General features: G+C 32.5%; 2 protein-coding genes across 5 annotated transcripts in view; one reads left to right on the plus strand and one right to left on the minus strand.

Annotated features, from left to right (window-relative positions):
* Positions 1-197: 197 nt before the first annotated feature.
* On the plus strand, positions 198-9,365 carry LOC106053240 (acylphosphatase-1-like). 2 transcript variants are annotated; one of them, XM_013208762.2, is made up of 5 exons: positions 198-449; positions 6,664-6,680; positions 6,908-7,017; positions 7,407-7,571; positions 8,941-9,076. In XM_013208762.2, exons 1-4 carry the CDS (start codon positions 389-391, stop codon positions 7,519-7,521), a joined length of 303 nt encoding a protein of 100 aa, XP_013064216.1. In that variant the 5' UTR covers positions 198-388; the 3' UTR covers positions 7,522-7,571; positions 8,941-9,076. The 2 variants fall into 2 exon arrangements, with proteins under 2 accessions (XP_013064216.1, XP_013064215.2); XM_013208761.2 differs by lacking the exon at positions 7,407-7,571 and having other exon boundaries at positions 230-449; positions 8,941-9,365.
* The window catches only part of LOC106053241 (tyrosine-protein phosphatase non-receptor type 21-like), a 48,596-nt gene continuing 34,053 nt past the window's right edge, over positions 8,431-22,973 (minus strand). For 2 of the 3 annotated variants that reach the window (XM_056024416.1, XM_056024415.1), the window contains 4 exons: positions 19,750-19,824; positions 18,903-19,056; positions 14,537-14,694; positions 8,431-13,487 (listed from right to left, as the gene is read on the minus strand). In XM_056024416.1, the coding sequence (XP_055880391.1) occupies positions 13,359-13,487; positions 14,537-14,694; positions 18,903-19,056; positions 19,750-19,824 (516 nt within the window). In that variant the 3' untranslated portion in view covers positions 8,431-13,358. The other variant, XM_056024417.1, reaches the window with a different exon arrangement.

Raw genomic sequence — 22,973 nt, forward strand, 5'->3', positions numbered from 1 at the left:
AAATCATTTAACTAAATCTCGAATATTTTTTTATTTACTTTGATCTACAAAATTATAAGGCAATTACAAGCAAAATTTCTTTTAATAATTCAAAAGAACCATTAAATAAAATCTGAAGGTTTAAGAGTATTTTAGTTTTTAACAATAAAAAATATATCTGAAGTTACAGAACAAACTAAAGTCTAAAGTGTATATCTGTTTAACTTTTTTGAAAATTTTAAATTCATTTTGATACTGAAAAAAAAAGCTATTTATATATTCCCAATTAAGTAGAGCTAGATTTACATTTTACAAATAAATTATTTTATTAATTTTAAAATATATTTTAAAAAAAACGTTCATACTAGTTCTCATTTTTTTAATTAATTAAACGGCAAATTTGTTTATCATGGCGACAGCACGGGCAAACCTAATAAGTGTGAATTTTGAGGTTTTCGGAAAAGTTCAGGGTACTATCTTTATATAGAATCTAGATATAGTAAATCTGCTATAAATTAGCAAATTTAATAGTTATAATAACTAGAAAATAATAATAAGGCTTGTCTTCGAGTCCGAAGATTAGTAAGGAGTGCAGTATTTCCCGTCGCTGCGCAGTCCAAGCCGTGACCTACATATTGTGCCACATCCAGGGCAAGTATAACCATTGTCCTCAGGTGGTCGATTTAGACTTTCTTTTCGCCGTCTGCATCTGTCCTCGGCAGCAGATTTTCTTATATAAAGGCTAAAGTTCGAATTCTGCAACTTTGCATAAATACTAAAGACTAAACTGTCTAAACTACTCTAAATTACCAGTCTAAACCATGCATAACTTACACTTACAAATAGAAAAACAAAACCTAATATTACTAATAAAATACTCAGAAAGACACAAAGATAGAGACACATTTCTTATTCCATACGCTAGAACAATGGTACTGCTCCTTCTTTAGTGCCATTAGTAAATGGAATGAGTGGCCTGAATCAGCGAGGAAAACCAATGACTTAGCAGAGTTTAAGTCATTGATTAACATGCATGACTAGATGGACACATGAAATGCATAGGATGTAATTTATTATATAGTTATCTAGCTTCTTTTTGAAGTAATGTCTGTAATATAATATATAAGATGACTCATGATGTAATATTTATTGCAAGTAATGAATCTACTCCTCATGTTAAAAATACTGTAGTGCATTGTGTTATAACAGATATTTTACAGCTTTTCTCTCCACTTTCTCAATGCTAAACCTTTTGCCTTGAGATTCTGACATGTTTGGGTAATCAGCTATTGTTTTAATTGACTCGGCTCACATTTTACCTATTATGCTCAATTAAAGTGGTAAGTGGGTTTGAAAAAATATTATTGTTTTAGAAGCATGAAATATCCCAGGAATAGAATAATTTACTGTGTAAATATGGAAAAAGGTATGGAAATCGCTTCCCAATAATCTCAAACAAAGTTCATGCCTTCAAGATTATTAAGTGTGCATGGTTCTCCACCATGACACTAATGGTAGTTTTTTGCTTATTGCTGACTGTGAGCCTAGATCTTAATTAACATGGTGGCAACTGTGTATTAATGAGCAGAGGTGATCATTAATCGGTAGATAAAGATTTATTGTTTACAATAATAAATAGACAACAATTACAGAGATATGCCTTACAATGGCGGCTAGAAATCTCCTTCCTTATTGTACCTGAGCCACACGAGGTAGAAGGTAACAATAACATGGCAAAAGTTTCAGCGGAGCTGGCGAAACTATGAGTTTGCTACAAAATTCATAGATGTCATTTTAAAGAAGATAATACACTTAAATTAATTCAGCACTCTATCAGAATCTCTATAGAGTCTATTATAGTCATTATACTATTAACTACTATTAATTAACTATATTAGACTATTAGTATTACTTATAGATCTACTATCAGTTAAATTTATACTGTAGTGAGTCTTTTTTATTATCATTATCATAGAATTTATGGTCTAAAAAAGTATTATTACTAAATCTAGATCTATTGTATTAATAACTTACTTAATACTTTTCTTTAATCTTACAAATTATATTTCAAAATTCAAAAGAGAAGATAATTACGTCCTACACATTTCATATAAAATCATGTGTCAATCTAGTCATGCATGTTAAGCTATTTTGAGATATCAGGTCCTTTATATGTTTTGATATTTTAGGTCATTGCTATCTAGATATTTTAGGTCATTGCTATAATATGATTTTTTAATATTTAAAGAGTTGAATTAATTTACAATTAAGATAAGTATATTGATTCTGGAATAATAAATTATTTTACAATCAATAGTATTAACAATAATGGGAGTTTTGATAAAAGAAATCTTTTTGAAAAGTCACAGTTTACAAAGGCTTATCATCTAATCTCTTAAAACATTTTAAAAGGATCAAGGATTTATAATAAACTCAAATATTTTCTTTCTTGTCTGTGCCAAATCAAAGCCACTGATATGACATCATCAAATAATAAACTGCTTAGTTTGTCACTTTCTATGATCATAATTTGTGTTCATTCATTGTCTGTTTGTAAAATTTTTTACATGTTTAGGATGTTCCTTCAGAGTTGAAGATAGTTTACTTCCTAGTCCAAACCTCCCACAGGACGACGGGGAATGGGAGTGGGCAGGGTTGAACCCGGGACCATCGATATATCCAAACGACAGTCCAGCGTGCAAACCGCACAACCAAGCAGCCATCCATTGTTTATCCTTTTCAACTGAGAAAAAATCTTGATCAAAAGCATTTGGGATCCCCTAAGCTCTAGCTTATGTTGCATACATTAAAGTCCAAAACTTGTGGGCCTCTATAGTGCATGCAGTAGTTAGGCCTACTACAAATTTAGTTAAAGAATCTAGATTCAGATCAACTACTGTTAATCTAGTTAGAATCTTAGGCAGTTTGATATAAAATTTCAAATTGACAAAATATCTTTAAAAGCTAATATCTTAATTTAGCATTTCTAGATCTAATAGAATACTTTGTTTGAAAAGAGGTAAAGAGGTTAAAAAAAAAGATTTCCAACTAAACCAAAAAATGTTTTTGTTGAAAAAGTAGAGGGAGATTTTATTTTAAGTTTGAAAAATATACTATTTAAAAAATATAAAGATCTTGGACAGCGATAAGACTCAATGCTGGTGAAGAATGCTAGAGAATTTGAGATCAAGATGTTTTGACTGGCGCTTTTGTATTTGCATATGGTCTTTTAGTTGAGCGAGGTTGGTTAATGGATGTTGCGATCGTTTAGACGATCAACATGGCTTACATCAGTTTCATTTCAAAGAGGTTGCTGCATTCCTTATGATGGTGTAATTTTTTCTCCAGTGCATTTTTTACCTGGTATATTTTAAGCATAAATATGGAAACAAAATCTAGAATAAATCACAAACCTAAGTGAATTGGGGAAATTTAGCATTGAAAGTACTACGTAAAACTAATAAAATATGCTATTTTATCCATTTCACACTCTTCAGGCTACTTAATAGTTTACTGCATCTGCTTTGGCTTATTATAAATTAAGATAAAATGTACAATATTTTTGCCATGTGGATTAAAACCCAGTAAAATCAAACCAACACAGTAATTCAATCAAGACATATTATCTAAATTTTTTTACAAAAAATAAATTTGTTATCAAACAAAAATTCAATAGTTTTAGACCAATACAAACAATGAACAGATTGTCTATGAGGGAAAAAGATACTGACTGATGTCAAACCTTTTTTATTATAATATTCTGACTTACCTTTACCTTTTACCTTTACCTTTACCTATCCCTTAGTCTGTTGGACCGTTGGGGCACCAGGCAAGATTTGTCGACCGTCTTTCTCCATTCCTCCCTTTTTTTTGCCTTGTTTAGAACCTCTCTCAATGGCAGGCCTGTCCATTCTTTAATGTTGTCCTCCCATCGCTTTTTCTGTCTGCCTCTTCTTCTTTTCCCTGGCACTGTTCCCTGAAGGAAGGTCTTGTAATGTGGCCAAAGGTTTTAAGCTTTCGTCTTTTCACAATAGTTAGCAGGTCGTCATGGGCTCCAATCGCTACAGTAACCCTGTCTCTGATTTCTTGGTTTGTGATGCGGTCTTTGAATGTGATGCCTAGGATCCTTCTGTAGCATCTCAATTCCATTGCTAGGATCCTCCTCTCAAGCTCTGCATTCAACGTCCACGACTCGCAAGCATATAAAAATGTGGCCATGACCAGAGAGCGCATCAGTCTGATTTTGGTGCCGAGGGCTAAGCCCTTATCTTTCCATATTATTTTAAGTTTTGAAAGGGCTGCTGTGGACTGTGCTATTCGTGCCAATAATTAGGGTTTTGTTCCCTCATCTGAGACAATAGCTCCGAGGTATTTGAAGCTGTTAACACTAGTTAGCTTTTCACCTCCAATACTGATGCCTCTTTTAAAGCCCTGATGGCTATTGGTCATAATTTGAGTTTTTTCGGCATTTATTTGCATCCCATATGCTGCGGAAGTCTTGTCAATGCCCATCACCAGGTCAGCTAGTTCTTCTTCTGTCCCTGCTAGGCCGTCAATGTCATCTGTGAAGCGCAAGTTAGTAATTCTTCTTCCTCCAATGCTAACAGTACCTTCATAGCCCTCGAGGGCATCTTCCATTATCCTTTCAAGGAAGATATTGAAGAGTGTTGGTGACAGTAGGCAGCCTTGTCTTACTCCAACTGTGGTTTTGAACCAGTCCCCAATATTATTGTTGAAGTACACCGCACTGGTGGCATCCTTGTAGAGGTTCTGGATAACTTTGATTATGTTTTTATTAATGTTGTACTTTTCCATTGTCGCCCAGAGTGCTCCTTGCCATACTCGATCGAAAGCTTTCTTGAAATCAATAAAGACATGGAAAAGATTCTCTTGGTGTTGGAGATATTTCTCACAGAGTATTCTGAGGTTTAGGATTTGCTCTATTGTGCTGCGACCTTGTTTAAAACCTGCTTGTTCTTCTGATATGATGTTGTCTGCTATCGGTTTTAGCCGGTTTAATATGATTTTTAACAGTACTTTGCTGGGATGACTTATGAGGCTGATGGTGCGATAGTTTTGACAGAGTTGTAAGTTGCCTTTCTTTGGAAGGGTTATTATGAGTGATTGGGTCCAGGGTTTGGGCCAATCTCCTGATTGCCAGATCTTGTTGCAAATCATATAGAGTGCGTTTATCATAGTTTCTCCTCCCGCCTGAAGAAGTTCGCCAGGAATGTTGTCAACTCCAGCCGATTTTCCCTTTTTCTGACTTACAGGTATATAAATAATAAATCTTTCTAGATAGTTTGAATGCCCTTTGACTGCAACACAAACTATATAGTCTTTTTTAAGTTTAGAAGTATAGAGATTTAGTCATGAATCTTCAAGATACTCATTAAATGTCCACAATTTATCATATAATTTCTATGCTATTATACTGTATAAAAAATTCAGAAAACAAAATAAGTTGACTACTAAGTTGAAATTTGAAATGAACAAAGGCAAAAATGAAATTATGCTCTCTGGTGTTTCATTTAAAGTCAAATCAAAAGATTAAAAACAACTTCTATGCAAATCTGCCTTCTGCATTAGTAAATGGTAATACCAATTCATAATTGTTTATATATCAGATCTAGAAGCTAGTGATTGCCTGATTCTCACTTACAACTAAATGCTACCAAAAAAATAATAATAGTAATCTTTATTATCCATGAGGAAATTTGTTTTACAATTGTTCATTACAAATACAAATATATTATAAGAAAAAACAATGTATACGACAGAAAGCAAATGTACATTCACACCCCAGTTTCCCTTTAACATTACTTTTGAAATTTACATCAGAAAGTTACATTTAATTCAACAATTTAATTGCCAAAGAAACAAAAGAGTTCTTGTGTCTGTTTTTGTGATCTGTGTTTTATATCTCCTTTCAGATGGTCAAATGTTAAAACCATGAAACAGAGAGTGTATTTTTATGCTCAAAATTTTATAGCTTTCTTAGAAAAGTTTGTCTTGAATATGTGTCCAAGTGCAGTTTGTTGGTTGACTATATAATCTTACTAGCAGCCTTTAGAATTATATAACATGGATTTTTGTTTTTCATGTTCAGATTGCCATACCAGGCAGTGATGTAACTTAAAATACTGCAGATATGAGCATGGTAAAACACTGACAAGGCTTTTTTGCTAACATTAAAGGATGAAATTTTTCTTAGTAACCTTAATCTTTGCTGTCCTTTTTTGGTCATGTAATCTGTGTTTGCAGTGAAATATATTTTATTGTCTAACACAGTTCCGATGTACTTAAAGGTTTGAATGATTCCAATGCTCTCCTCAGCTACTGAAACAATATCATTTTCATTTTTTTCTTTTTTGAAGTCTGTATTCATTTCTTTGTTGTTTTTTTATATTCCATAGAAAAAAAATGTCATTACAGTATTTTTCAATATTGTTTATTTCTATTTGTTTTCTGACCAATAGTCTTTTCTTTTCAAGAAATATTCAAGAAGAAATCTAAAGCTTGTTTATTTTATAGTCCTTTTAGTGGTGTTTTGTTAATATAAATATATGTATGGAATGTGACAACATCAAAGATTTAAATACAGGTCTAAGAGGCCAATTAGAGATTTCACACTAAATAAATTACTTTATTATTACCTAATATTTAAATTCCTTCTTTTCTCAGGTGTCTTCTTTAGAAAAGTGAGTATGTTACTTTAGAAGTTACTAATTTCTTTGACACTAGTTTTTGGTAACCATCACAGCTATGTATCTTTTAGAAATTGTGATAAATGAAATAATTGAATTTAAAAAAAAGTTTTTATATATTTAAAAATAATCTTCAAGTATGATGTTAAAGAAATTAATGATATTTCAATTAAAATAGTACATTTGATATTTAAAAATATTTGCATTAAATATCTCTACAGCACACCCAAAAGGAAGCTACAAAGTTGGGATTAACTGGATGGGTCCAAAATACTCCTGCTGGGACTGTAGTAGGTGTTATAGAAGGAACTGAAGATAAGGTCAAACTTATGTAAGTAGATCTTGCAATGCTAATGTCTCTCATGAAATATCTGGATAGTTTACCAGCAATTCATTTTAAAGTTGTTTGTTTTATTCTCATTCAACAATAGTTAGGGCTTTTTTTTTTGTTAATTAAATTGGCATCTTAATTTGGGGAGGGAAAAAAAAAAGAAAAGTGAATAAGACTTAATATAACCACCCCAGCCCTTATTTCATAACACTCATGTAGATGTTCTCCTTAACTACACTGTAAGTCATCTAATCAACTCTGTTCCAACAGCACTGTCTATCCAACACATGATCCAATGAGAGACTCTTAGGATTTTTAGAATAGTTTCAGGTTATAAAAGAATTAATTCATTTCAAGCACCAACCAAAGCAAATGAATGTATTCTACAGGAAGTTATGGCTTGAAAAGACTGGAAGCCCTGAGTCTCATATAGATAAATGTGTTTTTTCGAATGAGATTGTCATTGAGGTGTCCAAATTTTCAGATTTTAAAATAGAGAAGTAGCTTGTCTATCCAACTTTATTCTTTATTTTATTGAACACATTAATAACAAGGTAAACAAAGAGGACGATTTTGAGCCAAAGTTTCTTTTGTATTTTCAATTCCTAATTAATTTTTTTTTGTCTGATTCTATTTAATGTTTGCTGAAAAACCTGTAGATATTTTTTTTATTTTGCAGCTTTTATTTATATTTTTATTTTCTATCTACAAATATCTTGTGTCACCCCTTACATGCTTTAAATATATAACAACTTTAAGTAAAAAAAAAAAAAAAAAATCATTGATGATTTATCCATTTTGAAGTGTTAAGCAGAATCAACTGCTCACCATAAAATGTCTTTATACACATCTATGAAAGGTACTCCATGTGGGTATAACTTTTCCATTATGGTTTATTTTATATGCAAACTTTTTTTGATCAAACTGTGCTCACACCTGACTGCTTGGTCTCAACTTTATTAGTTCTGGTTTGAAAGTGGGGAGTGTTAAACAAATAAATAAATAGAAAATCTTCAATGTTATCAGTGAAAGTATTGGCAAACATTTCCTCTGACTTGTAAAAAAAAAATATTTAAAAAACTCAAAAGATATCATTTGTAATTTAAAAATAAAAATAATTATTTCTAGATTTCATCCTTTTGTCATCACAAAAAATATTCCCTTTTATTGTCAGCACAAGGCTAGCAAAAATCTCTTATTTCTTCATCTTGCAAAATCTAGTTTTTAAGAAAACTAGCCTGCCTCTTATAGGTAGTTGCTCAGGATTTCACCAAACTAAGTTACTGAAACATTTTACTATTGATGTAAGATTGAAATAATTACTTTCAATAGCCTCACCTGTTACTACTCGCAGAATAAAATAATTGATGAAGTAATGACAATTCACAGAGAAACAAGACTGACAATATAGGATAAAAGAGTTTCTTTTGTTTCTATTAAATGAGGTGCTACTTATCAAGAATAACAGTACTAGACACTGGTTGAACTTTTATGTTACTACCTACTATAACTAAGGTGATACTTACTGTTAAATTACCAGACTTGTTACTATGAACATATTCATGTGATCTTTGCTTTGAAGAAGTGTGTAAAGTTAAAGGGAGAGAGTTCTGAGCTGTGGTCACATTGTCTCTGGCTTGCAATACAAAAATATAGATGTAGGGCTGAGAGGCAAAACCTGTATGGCTGCCTTTAGGGGGATCAAGTTCAAAACCCACATCAAGCAGAGCTGTGTTTGCTGAGGCAGCATTGAAACCTACTCTCAGATACACCCTCTCCCATGTGTCCACAAAAGAGATTGGACCAGATTGTACTGAGCATGCTTACAGCATGAAAGTTGTGCTATATAAAAGTTGTTTTTTTTTAAATAAATGTATAAGCTAATACTGTAAGAATCTACTAAAGCCTTTTTATTTTTTGTAGGAAGAAGTGGCTAGCTGAAACTGGCAGCCCTAAGTCAGTGATCAAAAAATGTGTTTTCAATGATGAAAAGATGATTGAAGCAAAAATGTATTCTTCTTTTTCAGTCAACAGAGATTAAGTCAAAATATCCTATTCTAGTTCAAATTTGTTATTTTAATAGGTGCTATTTATAATTGTTTACACTTTCATTTCATAATGGTATTGCAATTAATTTGTTAATATTTGTATATTGCCATTTGTATATTGTGGTTTTGTTTCTTTATGATAAGACTTAACTCTTCCTGATTTGTTTAATTATTATATTTTTTTACATTTATATCTAACTAAGATAGCATATTGTTGACATGCTGCACTTAAGTGCATTGGTATAAAACTTATTCCCAAGATTTTGTCAACGTGTTTCAAATAAAAGTGTTGGCATAATATGACTCCGTTGAATTAATTTCTGTCAAGCAATATGTTCATTAAATCAACTGACACCAGACTTTGACCCAATTCGTTGTCAATCAGTGTGTCCAATTAATTAACTGACACCTTAATGAAATTGTACTTTATTAGCTCAGTTACATTTCCACTGCATTGATTTCATGGCCAAATAAAGCTGAAACCAATTCAATATGCAGAGAGTTGACATTATGCACCACTTGGTGAACTAAGAAATACAAGAGTTCATTGTCATTGGGAAACAAAGGGCTAACATTAGGGTAAATACATAGGTCTATTTGTAAAGGATGAGAATGCTCTAAACATTGTAAGAAAGTTGGCAAAGTTCTTTGGCATATATAATAAATGAATATACATTTTGGTCAAAATTTTTAATTTTATGCATTTTTTTTTTTACTTTGACCTAAACATTGATGTTTTACATATTGTTTCCCTCAATGGAAGCTTTTAGAAAATAGATGCAGAGAAAAAGCAAAAAAACTAAATCTTCATTTTACCAATTAATTATTCTTTGAGTCATTACCACATTAGAGAATATTAAAGTAATAACATTTATTGAATCAATACAAATTCTTGTAAATAAAACGTGTTTAAAAAACATTAAATTAGGCAAGTGTCAGGTGTATAAGGCACAGTGTGAATTATTGTAGGAATACAAATATTCAATCCACAACCAATTCAAATGGCAGATAAATGGAAAACAAATTTTTTTTTTGAGATTTCTTTTCAAAATGAAAATATGAGCAAACATAATCAGAGTTGATAAAAACACAAAATGTACTAAATAATGTTGTTTTCTATTTCTACCACCATGTCCTGCATGATGAAATGGCAGGATCCAAACGAATGCCCCTCAAACATAAAGAAATGACTGAGCTGGAAACAGTTCATTAATACTATAGGACTAGTTATTTCAGTACTCCAATAGTTGAGTTGAGAAATGTTTAGCTGATCTTTTTTTAATGTAACTGTAGATGATAAAGTTTTTATGACTATCAAAAATTTCACATAGGGGAAAAAAGCAAAAATATTCAATTCACAAAATTCATGCAAGTCAAAAAAATATATTATGAAAAGAAAACACAAAATAAGCAACAATTTTGAGGCAATAAACATTTGTGATAATGACAGAATCTAATGACAGAAAATATTTGTGATAATGACAGACTCTAATAACGGAAAACATTTGTGATAATGACAGACTCTAATGACAGAAAACATGTGTGATAATGACAGACTCTAATGACAGAAAACATTTGTGATAATGACAGAAAACATTTGTGATAATGACAAACTCTAATGACAGAAAACATTTGTGATAATGACAATGACAGAAAACATTTGTGATAATGACAAACTTTAATGACAGAAAACATTTGTGATAATGACAGACTTTAATGACAGAAAACATTTGTGATAATGACAGACTTTAATGACAGAAAACATTTGTGATAATGACAAACTCTAATGACAGAAAACATTTGTGATAATGACAGACTTTAATGACAGAAAACATTTGTGATAATGACAGACTTTAATGACAGAAAACATTTGTGATAATGACAGACTCTAATAACAGAAAACATTTGTGGAGCAATTACATTAATGTGGAGTTGGTTAATGTTGAACTCTTGAACATTTAATCTTTCTCTCCTAATCGGCAATACAATCATTGGTCTTACCCCATTCTTACAGCCTAATCAATGATATTATCGGCAATGCTTAAAGTCAGTTGTTTTGTTTTCTTTCCTCCCATAATGTTTTAAGTGCTTATAATTTCCCATTGGAAAACTGTATTTTTTTATTTTCCATGTGATTTTACAGAAAAACTGTTTTTATAGTTAATTTTTCTGAGGTTTGTGATATGGGATAGTAACCTCAAGACAATTTAAACATTTTATTTTATATATTAAGATTGTGAAAATATTAATAACTATGATAAAAAAAGACTTTCAGTTCAATTTAGATCATATAATATTGCCTAAATCTAGTGTAAATCTAGTTCTAAAGATAAGCCCATAAAAGTAAGTTTTTTTATTTTGATAACAAACAAAAATGTTAATCATTACAGGATAGCGAAATACATATGAGCAAAATGAATTATTATGTTGGAACATGGAAAATAATTAGAGAGAGAAAGAGTTAACAAACTCCTATCAAAAGTGTTCGCTGAACAAATTAAAAACCTTTGGAATGGTTCTAAATTGAGTTCCTATGAAATATAGAATGCAACTATTTAGTTTACCAATTACTGGTATATACACATTTCCTGACACAGATTGATCAATATCTTTATTTTGTTTACAATGTGCTGTGTTTCAACAAGGGATCAATAACTAGAGAAAACATAGTACTAAGTCATCATGAAGTAATTCACATTCACACTTTCATTGTAAACATAAACAAGACATGGTCATAAAAATATGGACTTAATATGAAGTTTGAAAACAATGAAATGTATTGTTAATATATAGATTCTAATGACAAAATTGCACATAAAAGAAATAGTGTGTCTAAAATATTAAAATATTCCTTCGTTGTCAGAATTTGTTCATTGTCATTTAATTTATACAACCCAAAATCTTAAACTTTCTAGTCTTTACACACATTTTAAACTACAAGAGATAGACCAAAAAAACTAGCTATTCATAGATTCCCCTCCATTATGTAAATTACAGATGCACACTGGCTAATTGGTAAAGTGCTTGGCTTCTGAGCCTAGGGGTCCCGGATTAGAATTCTGGTGAAGATTGATATATTTAATTTTGGGCACCTCTGACCATGCAGCTCTCATGGCTGCCTGACATTAGTTGAGGAAAAGTAAAGGCAGTTGGTCATTGAGCTGGCCACATGACGCCCTCCTTAAACATGAATCACAGAAACAGATGCCCCATAGATCACAAGGTCTAAAAGGGGAACTTTACTTTTTTTTATGTAAATCACAAATGGCTTTATTAATTTTTAAAGGTTAGTTATGATTGGATAACAAAAATAACAAACCTTTTTACTCATAAAAGAAAAACAAATCCTAAAGTCCACAAGATTTCACATTTTCTTGAGCTATCACAACAAACCAAATTATTTTCTTCAAGACCAGCAACAGAAACTTGTACAAATAACATAAATCATTCAATATTGTTTTGTTTTTGTAATGCTAAAAATCTAAATTGACTACATACGTTAAATGTGACAACTTTGAAACAAACTGTTTTAGCTCACAATTGATTATCTCCACTGAGCTCAAACTAACTTCAATCAAAGTAAATCATACTGACCAAAGGCAATGTACATATGAGTGAAATATCTCACTGGGACTAGGTTCAACACACACAAATGCAGTACAAGGAGTTTTAACAAAAAAAGCAAAAACAACAATATTTTAATTGTTGAAAGTATGACATGAGTATTTGGTCAAGTTTTCTTTTTCAAGAACTGTATACATTTACTAGAACTGGTTACTCAAAAATAGATCAACAAATTTTTAAAAAATTGGAAAAAAAAAGATTTGTTTGCATTAATCTATTGAAATTTTATGTTTATATTAAAAAGATGTACAACCATTATGCTAACTAACACAATTAATTCAATATACATTTTTTAAAAAGTATAAAGAAAATGTTATAATTCATATTGAGTTAATTTCTTTAGATTTTAATTAGAATACATGAATATCTATTTATTTCTTGAAATATATCTTGATTAGTAAAATAAAAATTAGGCTTAATTATAGTTAGCTCAGTTCAAACCATATTTGAGCACTGAAAGGAAAAGCATAATCTCACAACTTTGACAATATCATCAGAGTTTCTTGATGTTGTCACAACATTTGATCAAATCGAACAGAAACTAGACAACTGGCTAAACAAAATGGTTAAATGTTTGTTTATATTTTACACATTTGAACAACATGACAAATGTACATCTAAAAAAAATTCTACTTTCCAATTCTTGACCAAGTGATTGCAGATATTGGATTAAATAAGTCTTGTGTTTTTTAGATACTGGATAAGTGTGTCATGAATGAAACGATACTGTCCCATAGTCTGTACCATGTGCATTCTTTGATTTCTGATAGCCATTAGAGCCTTTGGTAGATCTACATTCTAAAATGTGAAAAAGTTTTTATTCAGCATTAATAGGAAAAACAAATGATCAGGAAAGACATTTACTTGCCTTTCTATGTTGTACTTCAAGATTTGTAAGAAAACTTTTTGTTGTATATAACTCTTTGCACTATGCACAATCATAAATTATGTTACATTCGTAATAATCCTCATTTATTGAAGGCCTAACAGATGGCTCGTAAAGTTAATTTGACAGAGATTTTGTACTTTGTAAGGAGTGAATAAAGTGCAAAGATGAATTTAGTTTCTAATACAAAATTTTAATTTTCACTTATTATCCTTATCACAACCCAGAATAGGCCCTGCACAATCCGTTCACATAGGGCCCCGCAATCTGTAGGACCGGCCCTGGCCTTGTAGTAGTTGTAAACATATTTTTGAAGGTTGCAGTGGCCTTCATCATCTTTCCTTTGCATTCCTCATGGAACATAGGGCCTCAGTAAAAATATGCCACTCTCCACTATTTCTTGCCATTTTTTAATGGCTTCCCAGCTCTTTCCTGTCCTCTCGGCTTCATCTAGTACACTGCGTCGCCACGTTTGTTTTGGTCTTCCTCTATGTCTTGTGCTTTGGGGGTTCCACTTTAAGGTCTGTCTAGTTCTGTTGTTGGTATCTTTTCTAAGGGTGTGACCAATCCATCTGCACTTTCTCTCTAAGATTTGCACTTCTATATTTTTCTGCCCACTTATCTCCCACACTTTGGTGTTTTCTATTTTTTTGTACCAGTGTATTTTTAAGATATTTCTCAGGCATCTGTTGGTAAAGTGGGCTTAAGCCTGAATCAATTTCTTTCTCAATAAAAACAAAAGGCTCCAGAATAGTCACAGAAAAGCAGGATACTGAGGAGAGCCTAATAATAAACTAAGTTTTTGAAATGTAACCTAAAATCCAAAGTTAACTAGGTTTTAGATGAGTTTTTGTCAAAATTCAAGGGTTTTTCAAGACCTTCAATTTAATACTTAAATTCAAGGGCTTTTCTCAAGTTTTCAATATGGCTATCAACCCTGTATAAATTATGTTTTATTTACCTGATTGTGTTCTAAACACCACTTCATGACCATGGTTAATAGCACCACACCAGTTCTTCCAACTCCTGCACTACAATGAACTACCACAGGTGGTCTCTCACTACAACCTGACTCACTCTCAGCTAATCGAGCTACAGATTCAATTTCATCCAGGAATCCTAATGATACAAAGAAGGTGATTTACTATTGTCCATTTTAGTAAACTTAGACAAAATTGATTCAACATTAAAATATTTGTAACTAAGGTAACAAAAATTAGCTCAAAATGGAAGAAAGAGCCAGCAGTCAAAAATATAACTTTATTACAAAGTGGTGCTGAAAATCAACATAGAGAATATCATAAACCAAAACTCACACTCAAACTACAAGAAAATTTTGGTTAATATAAAATTTTGCAACATGATTAAGATAAGTATTCACATCTGGAAGATAAAAATTTGAATCAGTGAAACATGCTTTTGTGGTGAATACAGATAATGCCCTTCAAACCTGCATGATTTATCATAAGACCTGCTCTCAATATATAGATCCCAGGATAAACTCTAGAAAAAGCTGACTAATCTAGAAACTACTGAACCTTCCAATATTAGCATTACAGACAGCAACAGCCATTGATTTGTGCCCATTCTATATATTGTTTATTTTGACTGGAAACGTCCACTCTTTTCAAATAAAACAGCCCAAATTTTAACAATCCCACTAACCTACTATTTTAGCATGTGAATTGTAGTATCTGTTACTGTTTTCTTTCAACAAATATTCTAATTAGAAAAAGACTAACCAACCAGTCGATGACCTCTGGAATTTCATTAAAAACCATCTTAAAAACATTGTAGAAAATCATATACCATATAATACACATCAAACAAAATCAATAAATGCTGGTTATAATAGACTAAAGAAGCTTTGTAAACAGAAGGAAAACCTATATAGAAAATTTAAAGAAATTAAGGCAGAAAGAGTTTACAAAAAGTATATAAAAATTAAACACCTAACCCAAAAATAAGCAGACAGCTGCAGAGTGAATACATAAACAAGGTAATATCTAAAGATAACAACAAAAACCTATGGTCATACATTAAGTCTAAGAAAATGGAAACAACAGGCATAACGCCATTAAAAGATGAACATAACATAATACATATGAAAATGAAACTAAAGCAAACATCCTAAACAAATACTTTGCATCAGCATTCTCAGCCCCAGGAGACAGACATATTACTTAATTTGAACCAAGTAGACAACATAGAAGATATAGTAGTACAAGAAAATGGAATCCAAAAACTATTAGCCAACACCAAACCAAAAAAGCGTCTGGACCTGATGGTATTCCAGCTAGATTACTCAAAGAACTAAGCAATGAGCTAGCCCCAGTGTTCAAAATACTCTTTCAGGCTTCACTTAACCAGGGCAGAGTACCAAAGGACTGGAAAGAAGCTAATGTCACCCCACTATTTAAAAAAGGAGAAAAATCTGACCCAGGAAACTACAGACCAGTATCACTTACCAGCATCACATGTAAAATCCTAGAACACATAATATGTAGCAACATCATAAACCACTTAGACAAACATAATGTCCTCACACCATACCAACATGGCTTTAGGAAATATAGATCATGTGAAACACAACTAATAGGACTAATTGATGATTTTTCAAAAGGTTTAGATAATAGTGAACAAATAGATGCTATCTTACTAGATTTTTCTAAGGCTTTTGACAAAGTTCACCACCATAGTTTGCTTAAAAAATTAAAATATTTCGGCATTAATGGTCCACTGCATCAGTGGATTAAAGATTTTCTGATAGGGAGAGAACAAACTGTAATAATAAATGGCTCTAAATCAACACCGATAACAGTAAAGTCAGGTGTGCCTCAAGGAACAGTCTTAGGTCCACCACTATTTTTAATTTACATAAATGATTTACCAAATTGCATTACCTCAGGAACAAAAGTCAGATTATTTGAAGACGATTGCATAATATATAGAACAATAAAAACAACACAAGACACATATATTTTACAAAGAGAATTAGATGAATTACAGAAATTTCCACCCAGAAAAATGTCAGTTGTTAAGAGTAACAAAAAAACTAAAACAAATTAATTCCACTTATCTTATTCATGGCAAACCAGTAACACAGACTAAAAACGCAAAACACCTAGGTGTAATAATAAATGAAAAACTGTCATGAAATCCACATATTGATGAAAGTATAAAAAAATCAAACAAAGCATTAGGATTTATTAAAAGAAATTTCTATAAATCAAATAAGAACATAAAACTAAAATGTTATTTAACCTTGGTAAGGCCAATAATAGAATATGCATCCTCCGTATGGGACCCCTCAACTCAAGAAAACATTAAGAAACTGGAATAAACACAAAATATAGCAGTGAGATTCATAACAAACGAATATTCACATTTAACCAGAGTAACACCTTTAGTAAAATCACTAAATTTAGAAAGCCTTGAGGACAGAAGACTCAAAATTAAAGTAGCAATTATACATAAAACACTGAACCACAATCTTCAAATACAAAATTTAATAAAATACTTTGAAAGACACAAAGATAAAGGCTCATTCCTCGTCCCATATGCTAGGACAAATTTGTACAAATACTCCTTCTTCCCTAGTGCTATTAGAGCATGGAATGGGTTGCCTGAGCTAGCCAGGAAAACCAGTCATTGGTTAATATGCATGACTAAATGCATGACGCCTAGGACGTAATCATCTTCTTTTTTGAAGTAACGTCTGTATTATATAAGATAAAAAAAAAAGAAGATATGGAACCTCCTTTTTTAAAACCCTTGACTTGAATTGGAACAACCCATTTTAACACACCTTTTTTTGACAGTGAATTTTAGTATTACTTTTCTCCCTCCTTTCCCCTGCCTTCCCTCAACAAAAAAAGTTATTCCTAAACAATTTCTAACTTTTCTTTGGCTTCTCAATTCAAAGGTGAAATATTAAATATACTCTAAATACAAACTTAAACTATTTGTTCCATTACTTATAGCTGGTGGAAACAAATAGCTCCATGGTCATGAACTGTAGGAAACAAAACATTCTCCAAACACACACACACTTTCTCTGTGACCATTCTTTGGATTTTAAATCTAGAGTCAGTATTCATGTAGATCTAGATCTGATCTCTCTCTCTCTCTCTCTCTGACCTCCCACCAACCCTGGTTCTTTTTTTGTTTCTCTTTTACAATCTGTGGTTCTAGATTTAGCATTCATGTAGATGTAGTTCTTATCTAATTCTACAGAATTTACATTTTTCAGTGGAATCATTTTCTACACACACACATGCATGTTATCAGGGGAAAAAAATGAAAATATCAATTTGGTTTTGTTATATTTATATAAAGTTCACAATGATGAGTTACGCAACCAAGAATGACTGATTTCATTTTGTTTTAATAAACTTTGTACACACACATTCACGAAGCTTCCTTCTTATTTTAGGGAGAAAAAAAAAGAAAATAATCTTAAAAATAAGTTTTAAAAATGTGGAATTTTGTGTTATATTTCTAGATCTATGTCAGAAAAATTCATGGAGTTTGTAGTTTATGTGTGAATTATCTTCACTAGATCTAAATCTAAATACTAGCTAGATCTAGATATAAGTAACTAAAATTCATAGACTTTTCATGGTTATGTGTGAAGCATCTTCACTAGATCTAGACATTAGATCATTATAATCAGTAGGCCTACACAAACTATACTGGTTAACAATAACAGTTTAAGTCACTTTTTCTGTTACAACAAGTAGATTTTAGGTGAGGGGGAAAGGGTCTGGAGGATTGTACGTGTTAGGCTAGTGAATGGTCAAAGCATAGACAATAGACTAGATTTAATACATCTTCAGTCAAGACAATGAGAGGAAACAAAACTTGTCTTTGCTGCTTGTGGAAATGTTTTGACAGGTGAAATGCTTGCTTCAGCACATGAATGAGTGAAAGGCAAGATACATGCTAGACTGGTCAGCTCATCAACACAGCCAGCCAATCATGAGATCAGATTTCCTAGATACGCTGCTTTTGTTTTCACTTTTTTTAGCAAGAAACAAGCAAAATCATATTTTAAAAATATATCGGGTAAAAATTTCAGAATAATCAAAATTTTAGGAGAAATAAGGAAAATTTTAGGTGACTTCTTATTTAGGAGATTTTAGGAGCGCTATGAACCTTGTATACATAAGAGTAACGCAAAAAAATAATAAAATAGCACTGTTGTTTTACCTTTAAATAAAATCAAATCATAAAGCAAAAAATAATAAAATAGCACTGTTGTTTTACCTTTAAATAAAATCAAATCATAAAGCAAAAAATAGTCCTTTTCCTATTGAGTAGCTTACCTAAGAATCCATAAGTATCTTCAGGACAACCATGATCTGGCCAATCAGTGTACTGGAGATGCCAGACCATGTGTTCACAACCTCCATGTCTTAAAATGATTCGGCTAGTCAAATAGCAGAGAGAGTCGTCAGTAAATTGTAATTCTACCTCATACTGCAGGCAAAAGTGACACAGAACAGTGAACTAGCAACTAATTGGTTTAAGTAGAGCTAAATAAGTGTCAAAATAATTCTAGAAGCTTTTTTGTTGCTCATATGTTCAAAATAATGGTAATAAATTTTTAAAAAATGTAAATTTGCTAAGTAGCTCTTTCTCTTCAACTATAGGTGACCCTCCCCTGTAGCACACAATCTCACCTAGACTTTGACAATAATAACTGTTATTAGTACAGAAAAAAAAAAGCATTACACTTGGTAGCCAGTTACATAAAAATATTCTCAAAAAATCATTTTTTTTTTAGTCTTGAGACTGCATTTATATTATTATATAGTCTCTTACCTGTCCATTAAATCAACTGTGGAGTTGTTTTTTTTTTTTTTTTTTTTTAATGCTACTTTTGAAAAATAAAATTACCTGATTATGACTAAATGGTACGAACAATTTTAGAACCAAAGGTAAACATATTTGTTATGCAATTAAATCAATTGGAATAAAAAAAAAAGAAAAACAGTACAGTTAGCTTCAAATTGAACCCAGAAAAAGTAAAGGTAGGGCAAAAGCTCCATGCTTTTGGGAATGGTTATTTATGCTATTGGATGGGCTCTCATCAGTAGATAGTTAAGTATTCATAGACCAACACTAGTGTATCCTCTCTCCTTTATTTATTTATTTTAATAAGAGCATTACCTCTCCATAAATCTGTTTATACTGAGCTCCTGGTTCTTGTGGCCAGTAAACATAGCATTTGGATTTGCCAGACTCCTGAAATGAATATAAAAGTCTCTATTACTGTTCATGTTTTTCAATAGTACAAGTGCATTTTTTTTATCAAGGAATTCTCCATTTCCAGATCTCTTGGCTTAAAACAATAACTCAATGTCACAGAAATCACAACAGTATGTCATGGATTGGCCTCTTTAGTCACAAGAGAAATTGCATAGGAAAAAAATCATCTCTTAAAACGTAATGCCAAAGATATCACAACAATATGTCACGGTGAGGTTCATACCAGCCTACACAGTTTCCCTACATGCTGTCCAATCTTGAGCTACTTCTTCCCATATACTTACAATGATATCTGTAGTCCTGAGATTTTGCTTGCACACATCTCTGTAGGTTAGTTCCTTGGGCATTTTATAGTCGGTCTCCTTCTCCAAGCTTTTATCTTATATAATACAATTGTTACTTCAAAAAAGAAGATTATGTCCGATGTGTCATGCATTTAGTCATGCATATTAACCAATGACCCAAATTCTGCTAAGTCACTGGTTTTCCTGGCTAGCTCAGGCAACTCATTCCATGCTTTAATAGCACTAGTTCAGTCTAAAGGATTTTTCTAGGAATTCTTCTATCTGGCATATATTTGACATGTCCCATCAAAAAAATTGTAAGTGTCAAAGAGCATAGATATTGTGTGCATTGGTCAACACAGATATTGTAGATTAGCATTTTGGTTGCAGTGGTTAATTTTGAATATTCCCTGACTCACTTAGAGAATTTTGCCATGACTCCAGAGGTGCTATAATTTTTTTTTTCACCTCAATGTCCTAAATTTAGGTTGCTGGCAATAGAGTTGATCCTAGATAGGTTAATTTTGGAACCATTGTCATATAAGGGTGTGATTTCCAAGAGTGTCACATTTTGTGCCAGAATTTCAGTCTTGGTGTGGCTAATTGTAAGAATGAACTCTTGAGAAGCAGCTGCCAAATAATTCACTAGTCCTTGTAATCCTGCTTGTGAGTGCACCAGTTCCCTAATCAGGATATGCTGTCTCTTCAATTTAGCTTTAGGTCAAGCCAGGTTAAAAGCTTTCCACTGGATTTAGTGTGGATATATATTGTTACAATCTTCTCTATCAGGCCTTCTGCAAACACTACTTAACAACACAACAGCACATCTAACACAAGAACTTGACAAGAGCTTCAAGTAACAAAGTGGCGATTTAATTACAAATACATCGGCAGCCAATTCAACACAATTGGCTACATCAATTCAAATGCTTTCTTGAACTTAACAGAACTGCCTAACTTAACATTACAAGTCTCTCTAGCTCGTACAGCTACATCCTCGAAGACTCAAAGGTACCACACAGTCCTTACTGCTTTGCTGTCCTGGACTCCACTGTCCTTTTTAAACACAGTCTCTCGACCGTGAAGACTCTTGATCACATGACCACAACACAGGTCATACTTGCAGTTATTAGCAGTACTGTCCCTTGTCTATCGACAGCCGTTGACCCGTGTGATTGGCCTGAGTCGTGTGTATCAGTAGGCCGCACACACATTAACCTTTTCAGTCCATCACTGGAGTTACAACAATATACTCCATTTTTCTCAGATTTAAAGGCACTTGTAAGAACAGAAAAGAACAGAAAAGAAGAGGCTGGATAATGTTAAGAGTCAAAACCCATCTTTGTTTTACCCTGCTCTTGATGAAGATTAGCTTAAAGGTAGAATTAGAGTTGTCACCTGTACTGTGTCTTGCATATATCATGGAAAGCTGACACGAGTTTCCATAGCTTAATGGACAGCCAATTTTGCCTAGTAAGAAAATCAGGCCACTTCTTCTGGCAAGGTCAAAAGCCTTGGTTAAATAAAAAGTAGCTGCTGCCAAGAGAAAATTCTGTGCTAGATCGACCTGTCATAAAGTCACACTGGGACAGAGAATCACTCAATTTGACAAGAGCTGCAGCTATTTCAGGAGCAGTTTAGTATAAGCCTTTCAAACCATGCTTAGCAGTGAAACGCATCTGTAATTGTTAATTAAGTGGTCTCCTATATTTTTAGCGGCCCCCGAAAGGGGAAAAGACGCTATTAGTTTTGTGCGAAATGTCTTTCCGTCCGTCCCGTTTAGATCTCGTAAACTAGAAAAGATATTGAAAATCCGACATCACAATATTTTAGACCATTCAAAGTTCTGATGCAACGGCTACTTTTTTTTTTTCTGAAAGTGAAAAATCTAATTTTTAAAATCAGTTATGCAAGCAGTTTTTTAAAGAGAAAAAGCTAATTAGTATGCATTATAAGTTAGACCTAATTTAAAACGAATAGTTATCTTGTAAACTACATTTTCCTGAACTTTTTTTATATTGCGGACATTTTTTTGTATTTTTTTTTGAGGATTCAAATAAGAGATTGAGCGGTAAAGTGCTTGGCTTCCGAACCGGGGGTCCCGGGTTCGAATCCTGGTGAAGACTGGGATTTTCAACTTTGGAATCTTTGGGCCCCTCTGAGACCACTCAGCTCTAATGGGTACCTGACATTAGTTGGGGAAAAGTAAATGCGGTTGGTCATTGTGCTGGCTACATGACACCCTCGCTAACTGTAGGCCACAAAAACAGATGAACTTTACATCATCTGCCCTATAGACCACAAGGTCTAAAAGGGGAACTAGTTAGGCCAGGTTTACATCTAACTTTACACTCACTTACACCTATCCTTTGATCTGCCGGACCGTTGGGGCACTACACAAGATCTGTTAACCTTCTTTCTCCATTCTTATCTCTCATTTGTCTTTGATATAATTTCATTTGGATGTTCTTTCTGAAAATATTGAAGCCTGCCTGGGTGGACCACTTCGGGGGCCGATTTTGAGTTTGTGTTTCCACACAAACTGTCTTTTGTAACCTTGTTATAAATTGTAACAATGTTTGCATCTTTTAAATCCTAAGAAATTGTTCCTAGTTCCCAACACAACTGTTCGAATAGTGGCTTCAATAAGGCATACGTTCCAACCTGCATCACTTCTGCAGGAAACCATCCACTCGCCATGTGCAAACTTATCAATGGTAGTGCAAAGGTTTTTTGATGGTGTTTAATCTGAGTCATCCAAAACTGGCAGTGTTGAAAAATTGGCCGGCCAAAGCAGTTGAGAAGATTTTTTATTTTGTTAAGTTCTGCATAATGCTCTAC

The sequence above is a fragment of the Biomphalaria glabrata genome, chromosome 3 (genome assembly GCF_947242115.1).
Source record: "Biomphalaria glabrata chromosome 3, xgBioGlab47.1, whole genome shotgun sequence".
NCBI lineage: Eukaryota > Metazoa > Mollusca > Gastropoda > Planorbidae > Biomphalaria > Biomphalaria glabrata.

What these genes read in the sequence shown, in the direction of transcription:
- LOC106053240 (XM_013208761.2), top strand. Translation starts at nt 389, where the DNA reads ATGGCGACAGCACGGGCAAACCTAATAAGTGTGAATTTTGAGGTTTTC. An exon ending in GAAGATAAGGTCAAACTTAT is followed by an intron (nt 7,018 to 8,940) that starts GTAAGTAGATCT and finishes TATTTTTTGTAG; the next exon opens with GAAGAAGTGGCTAGCTGAAA.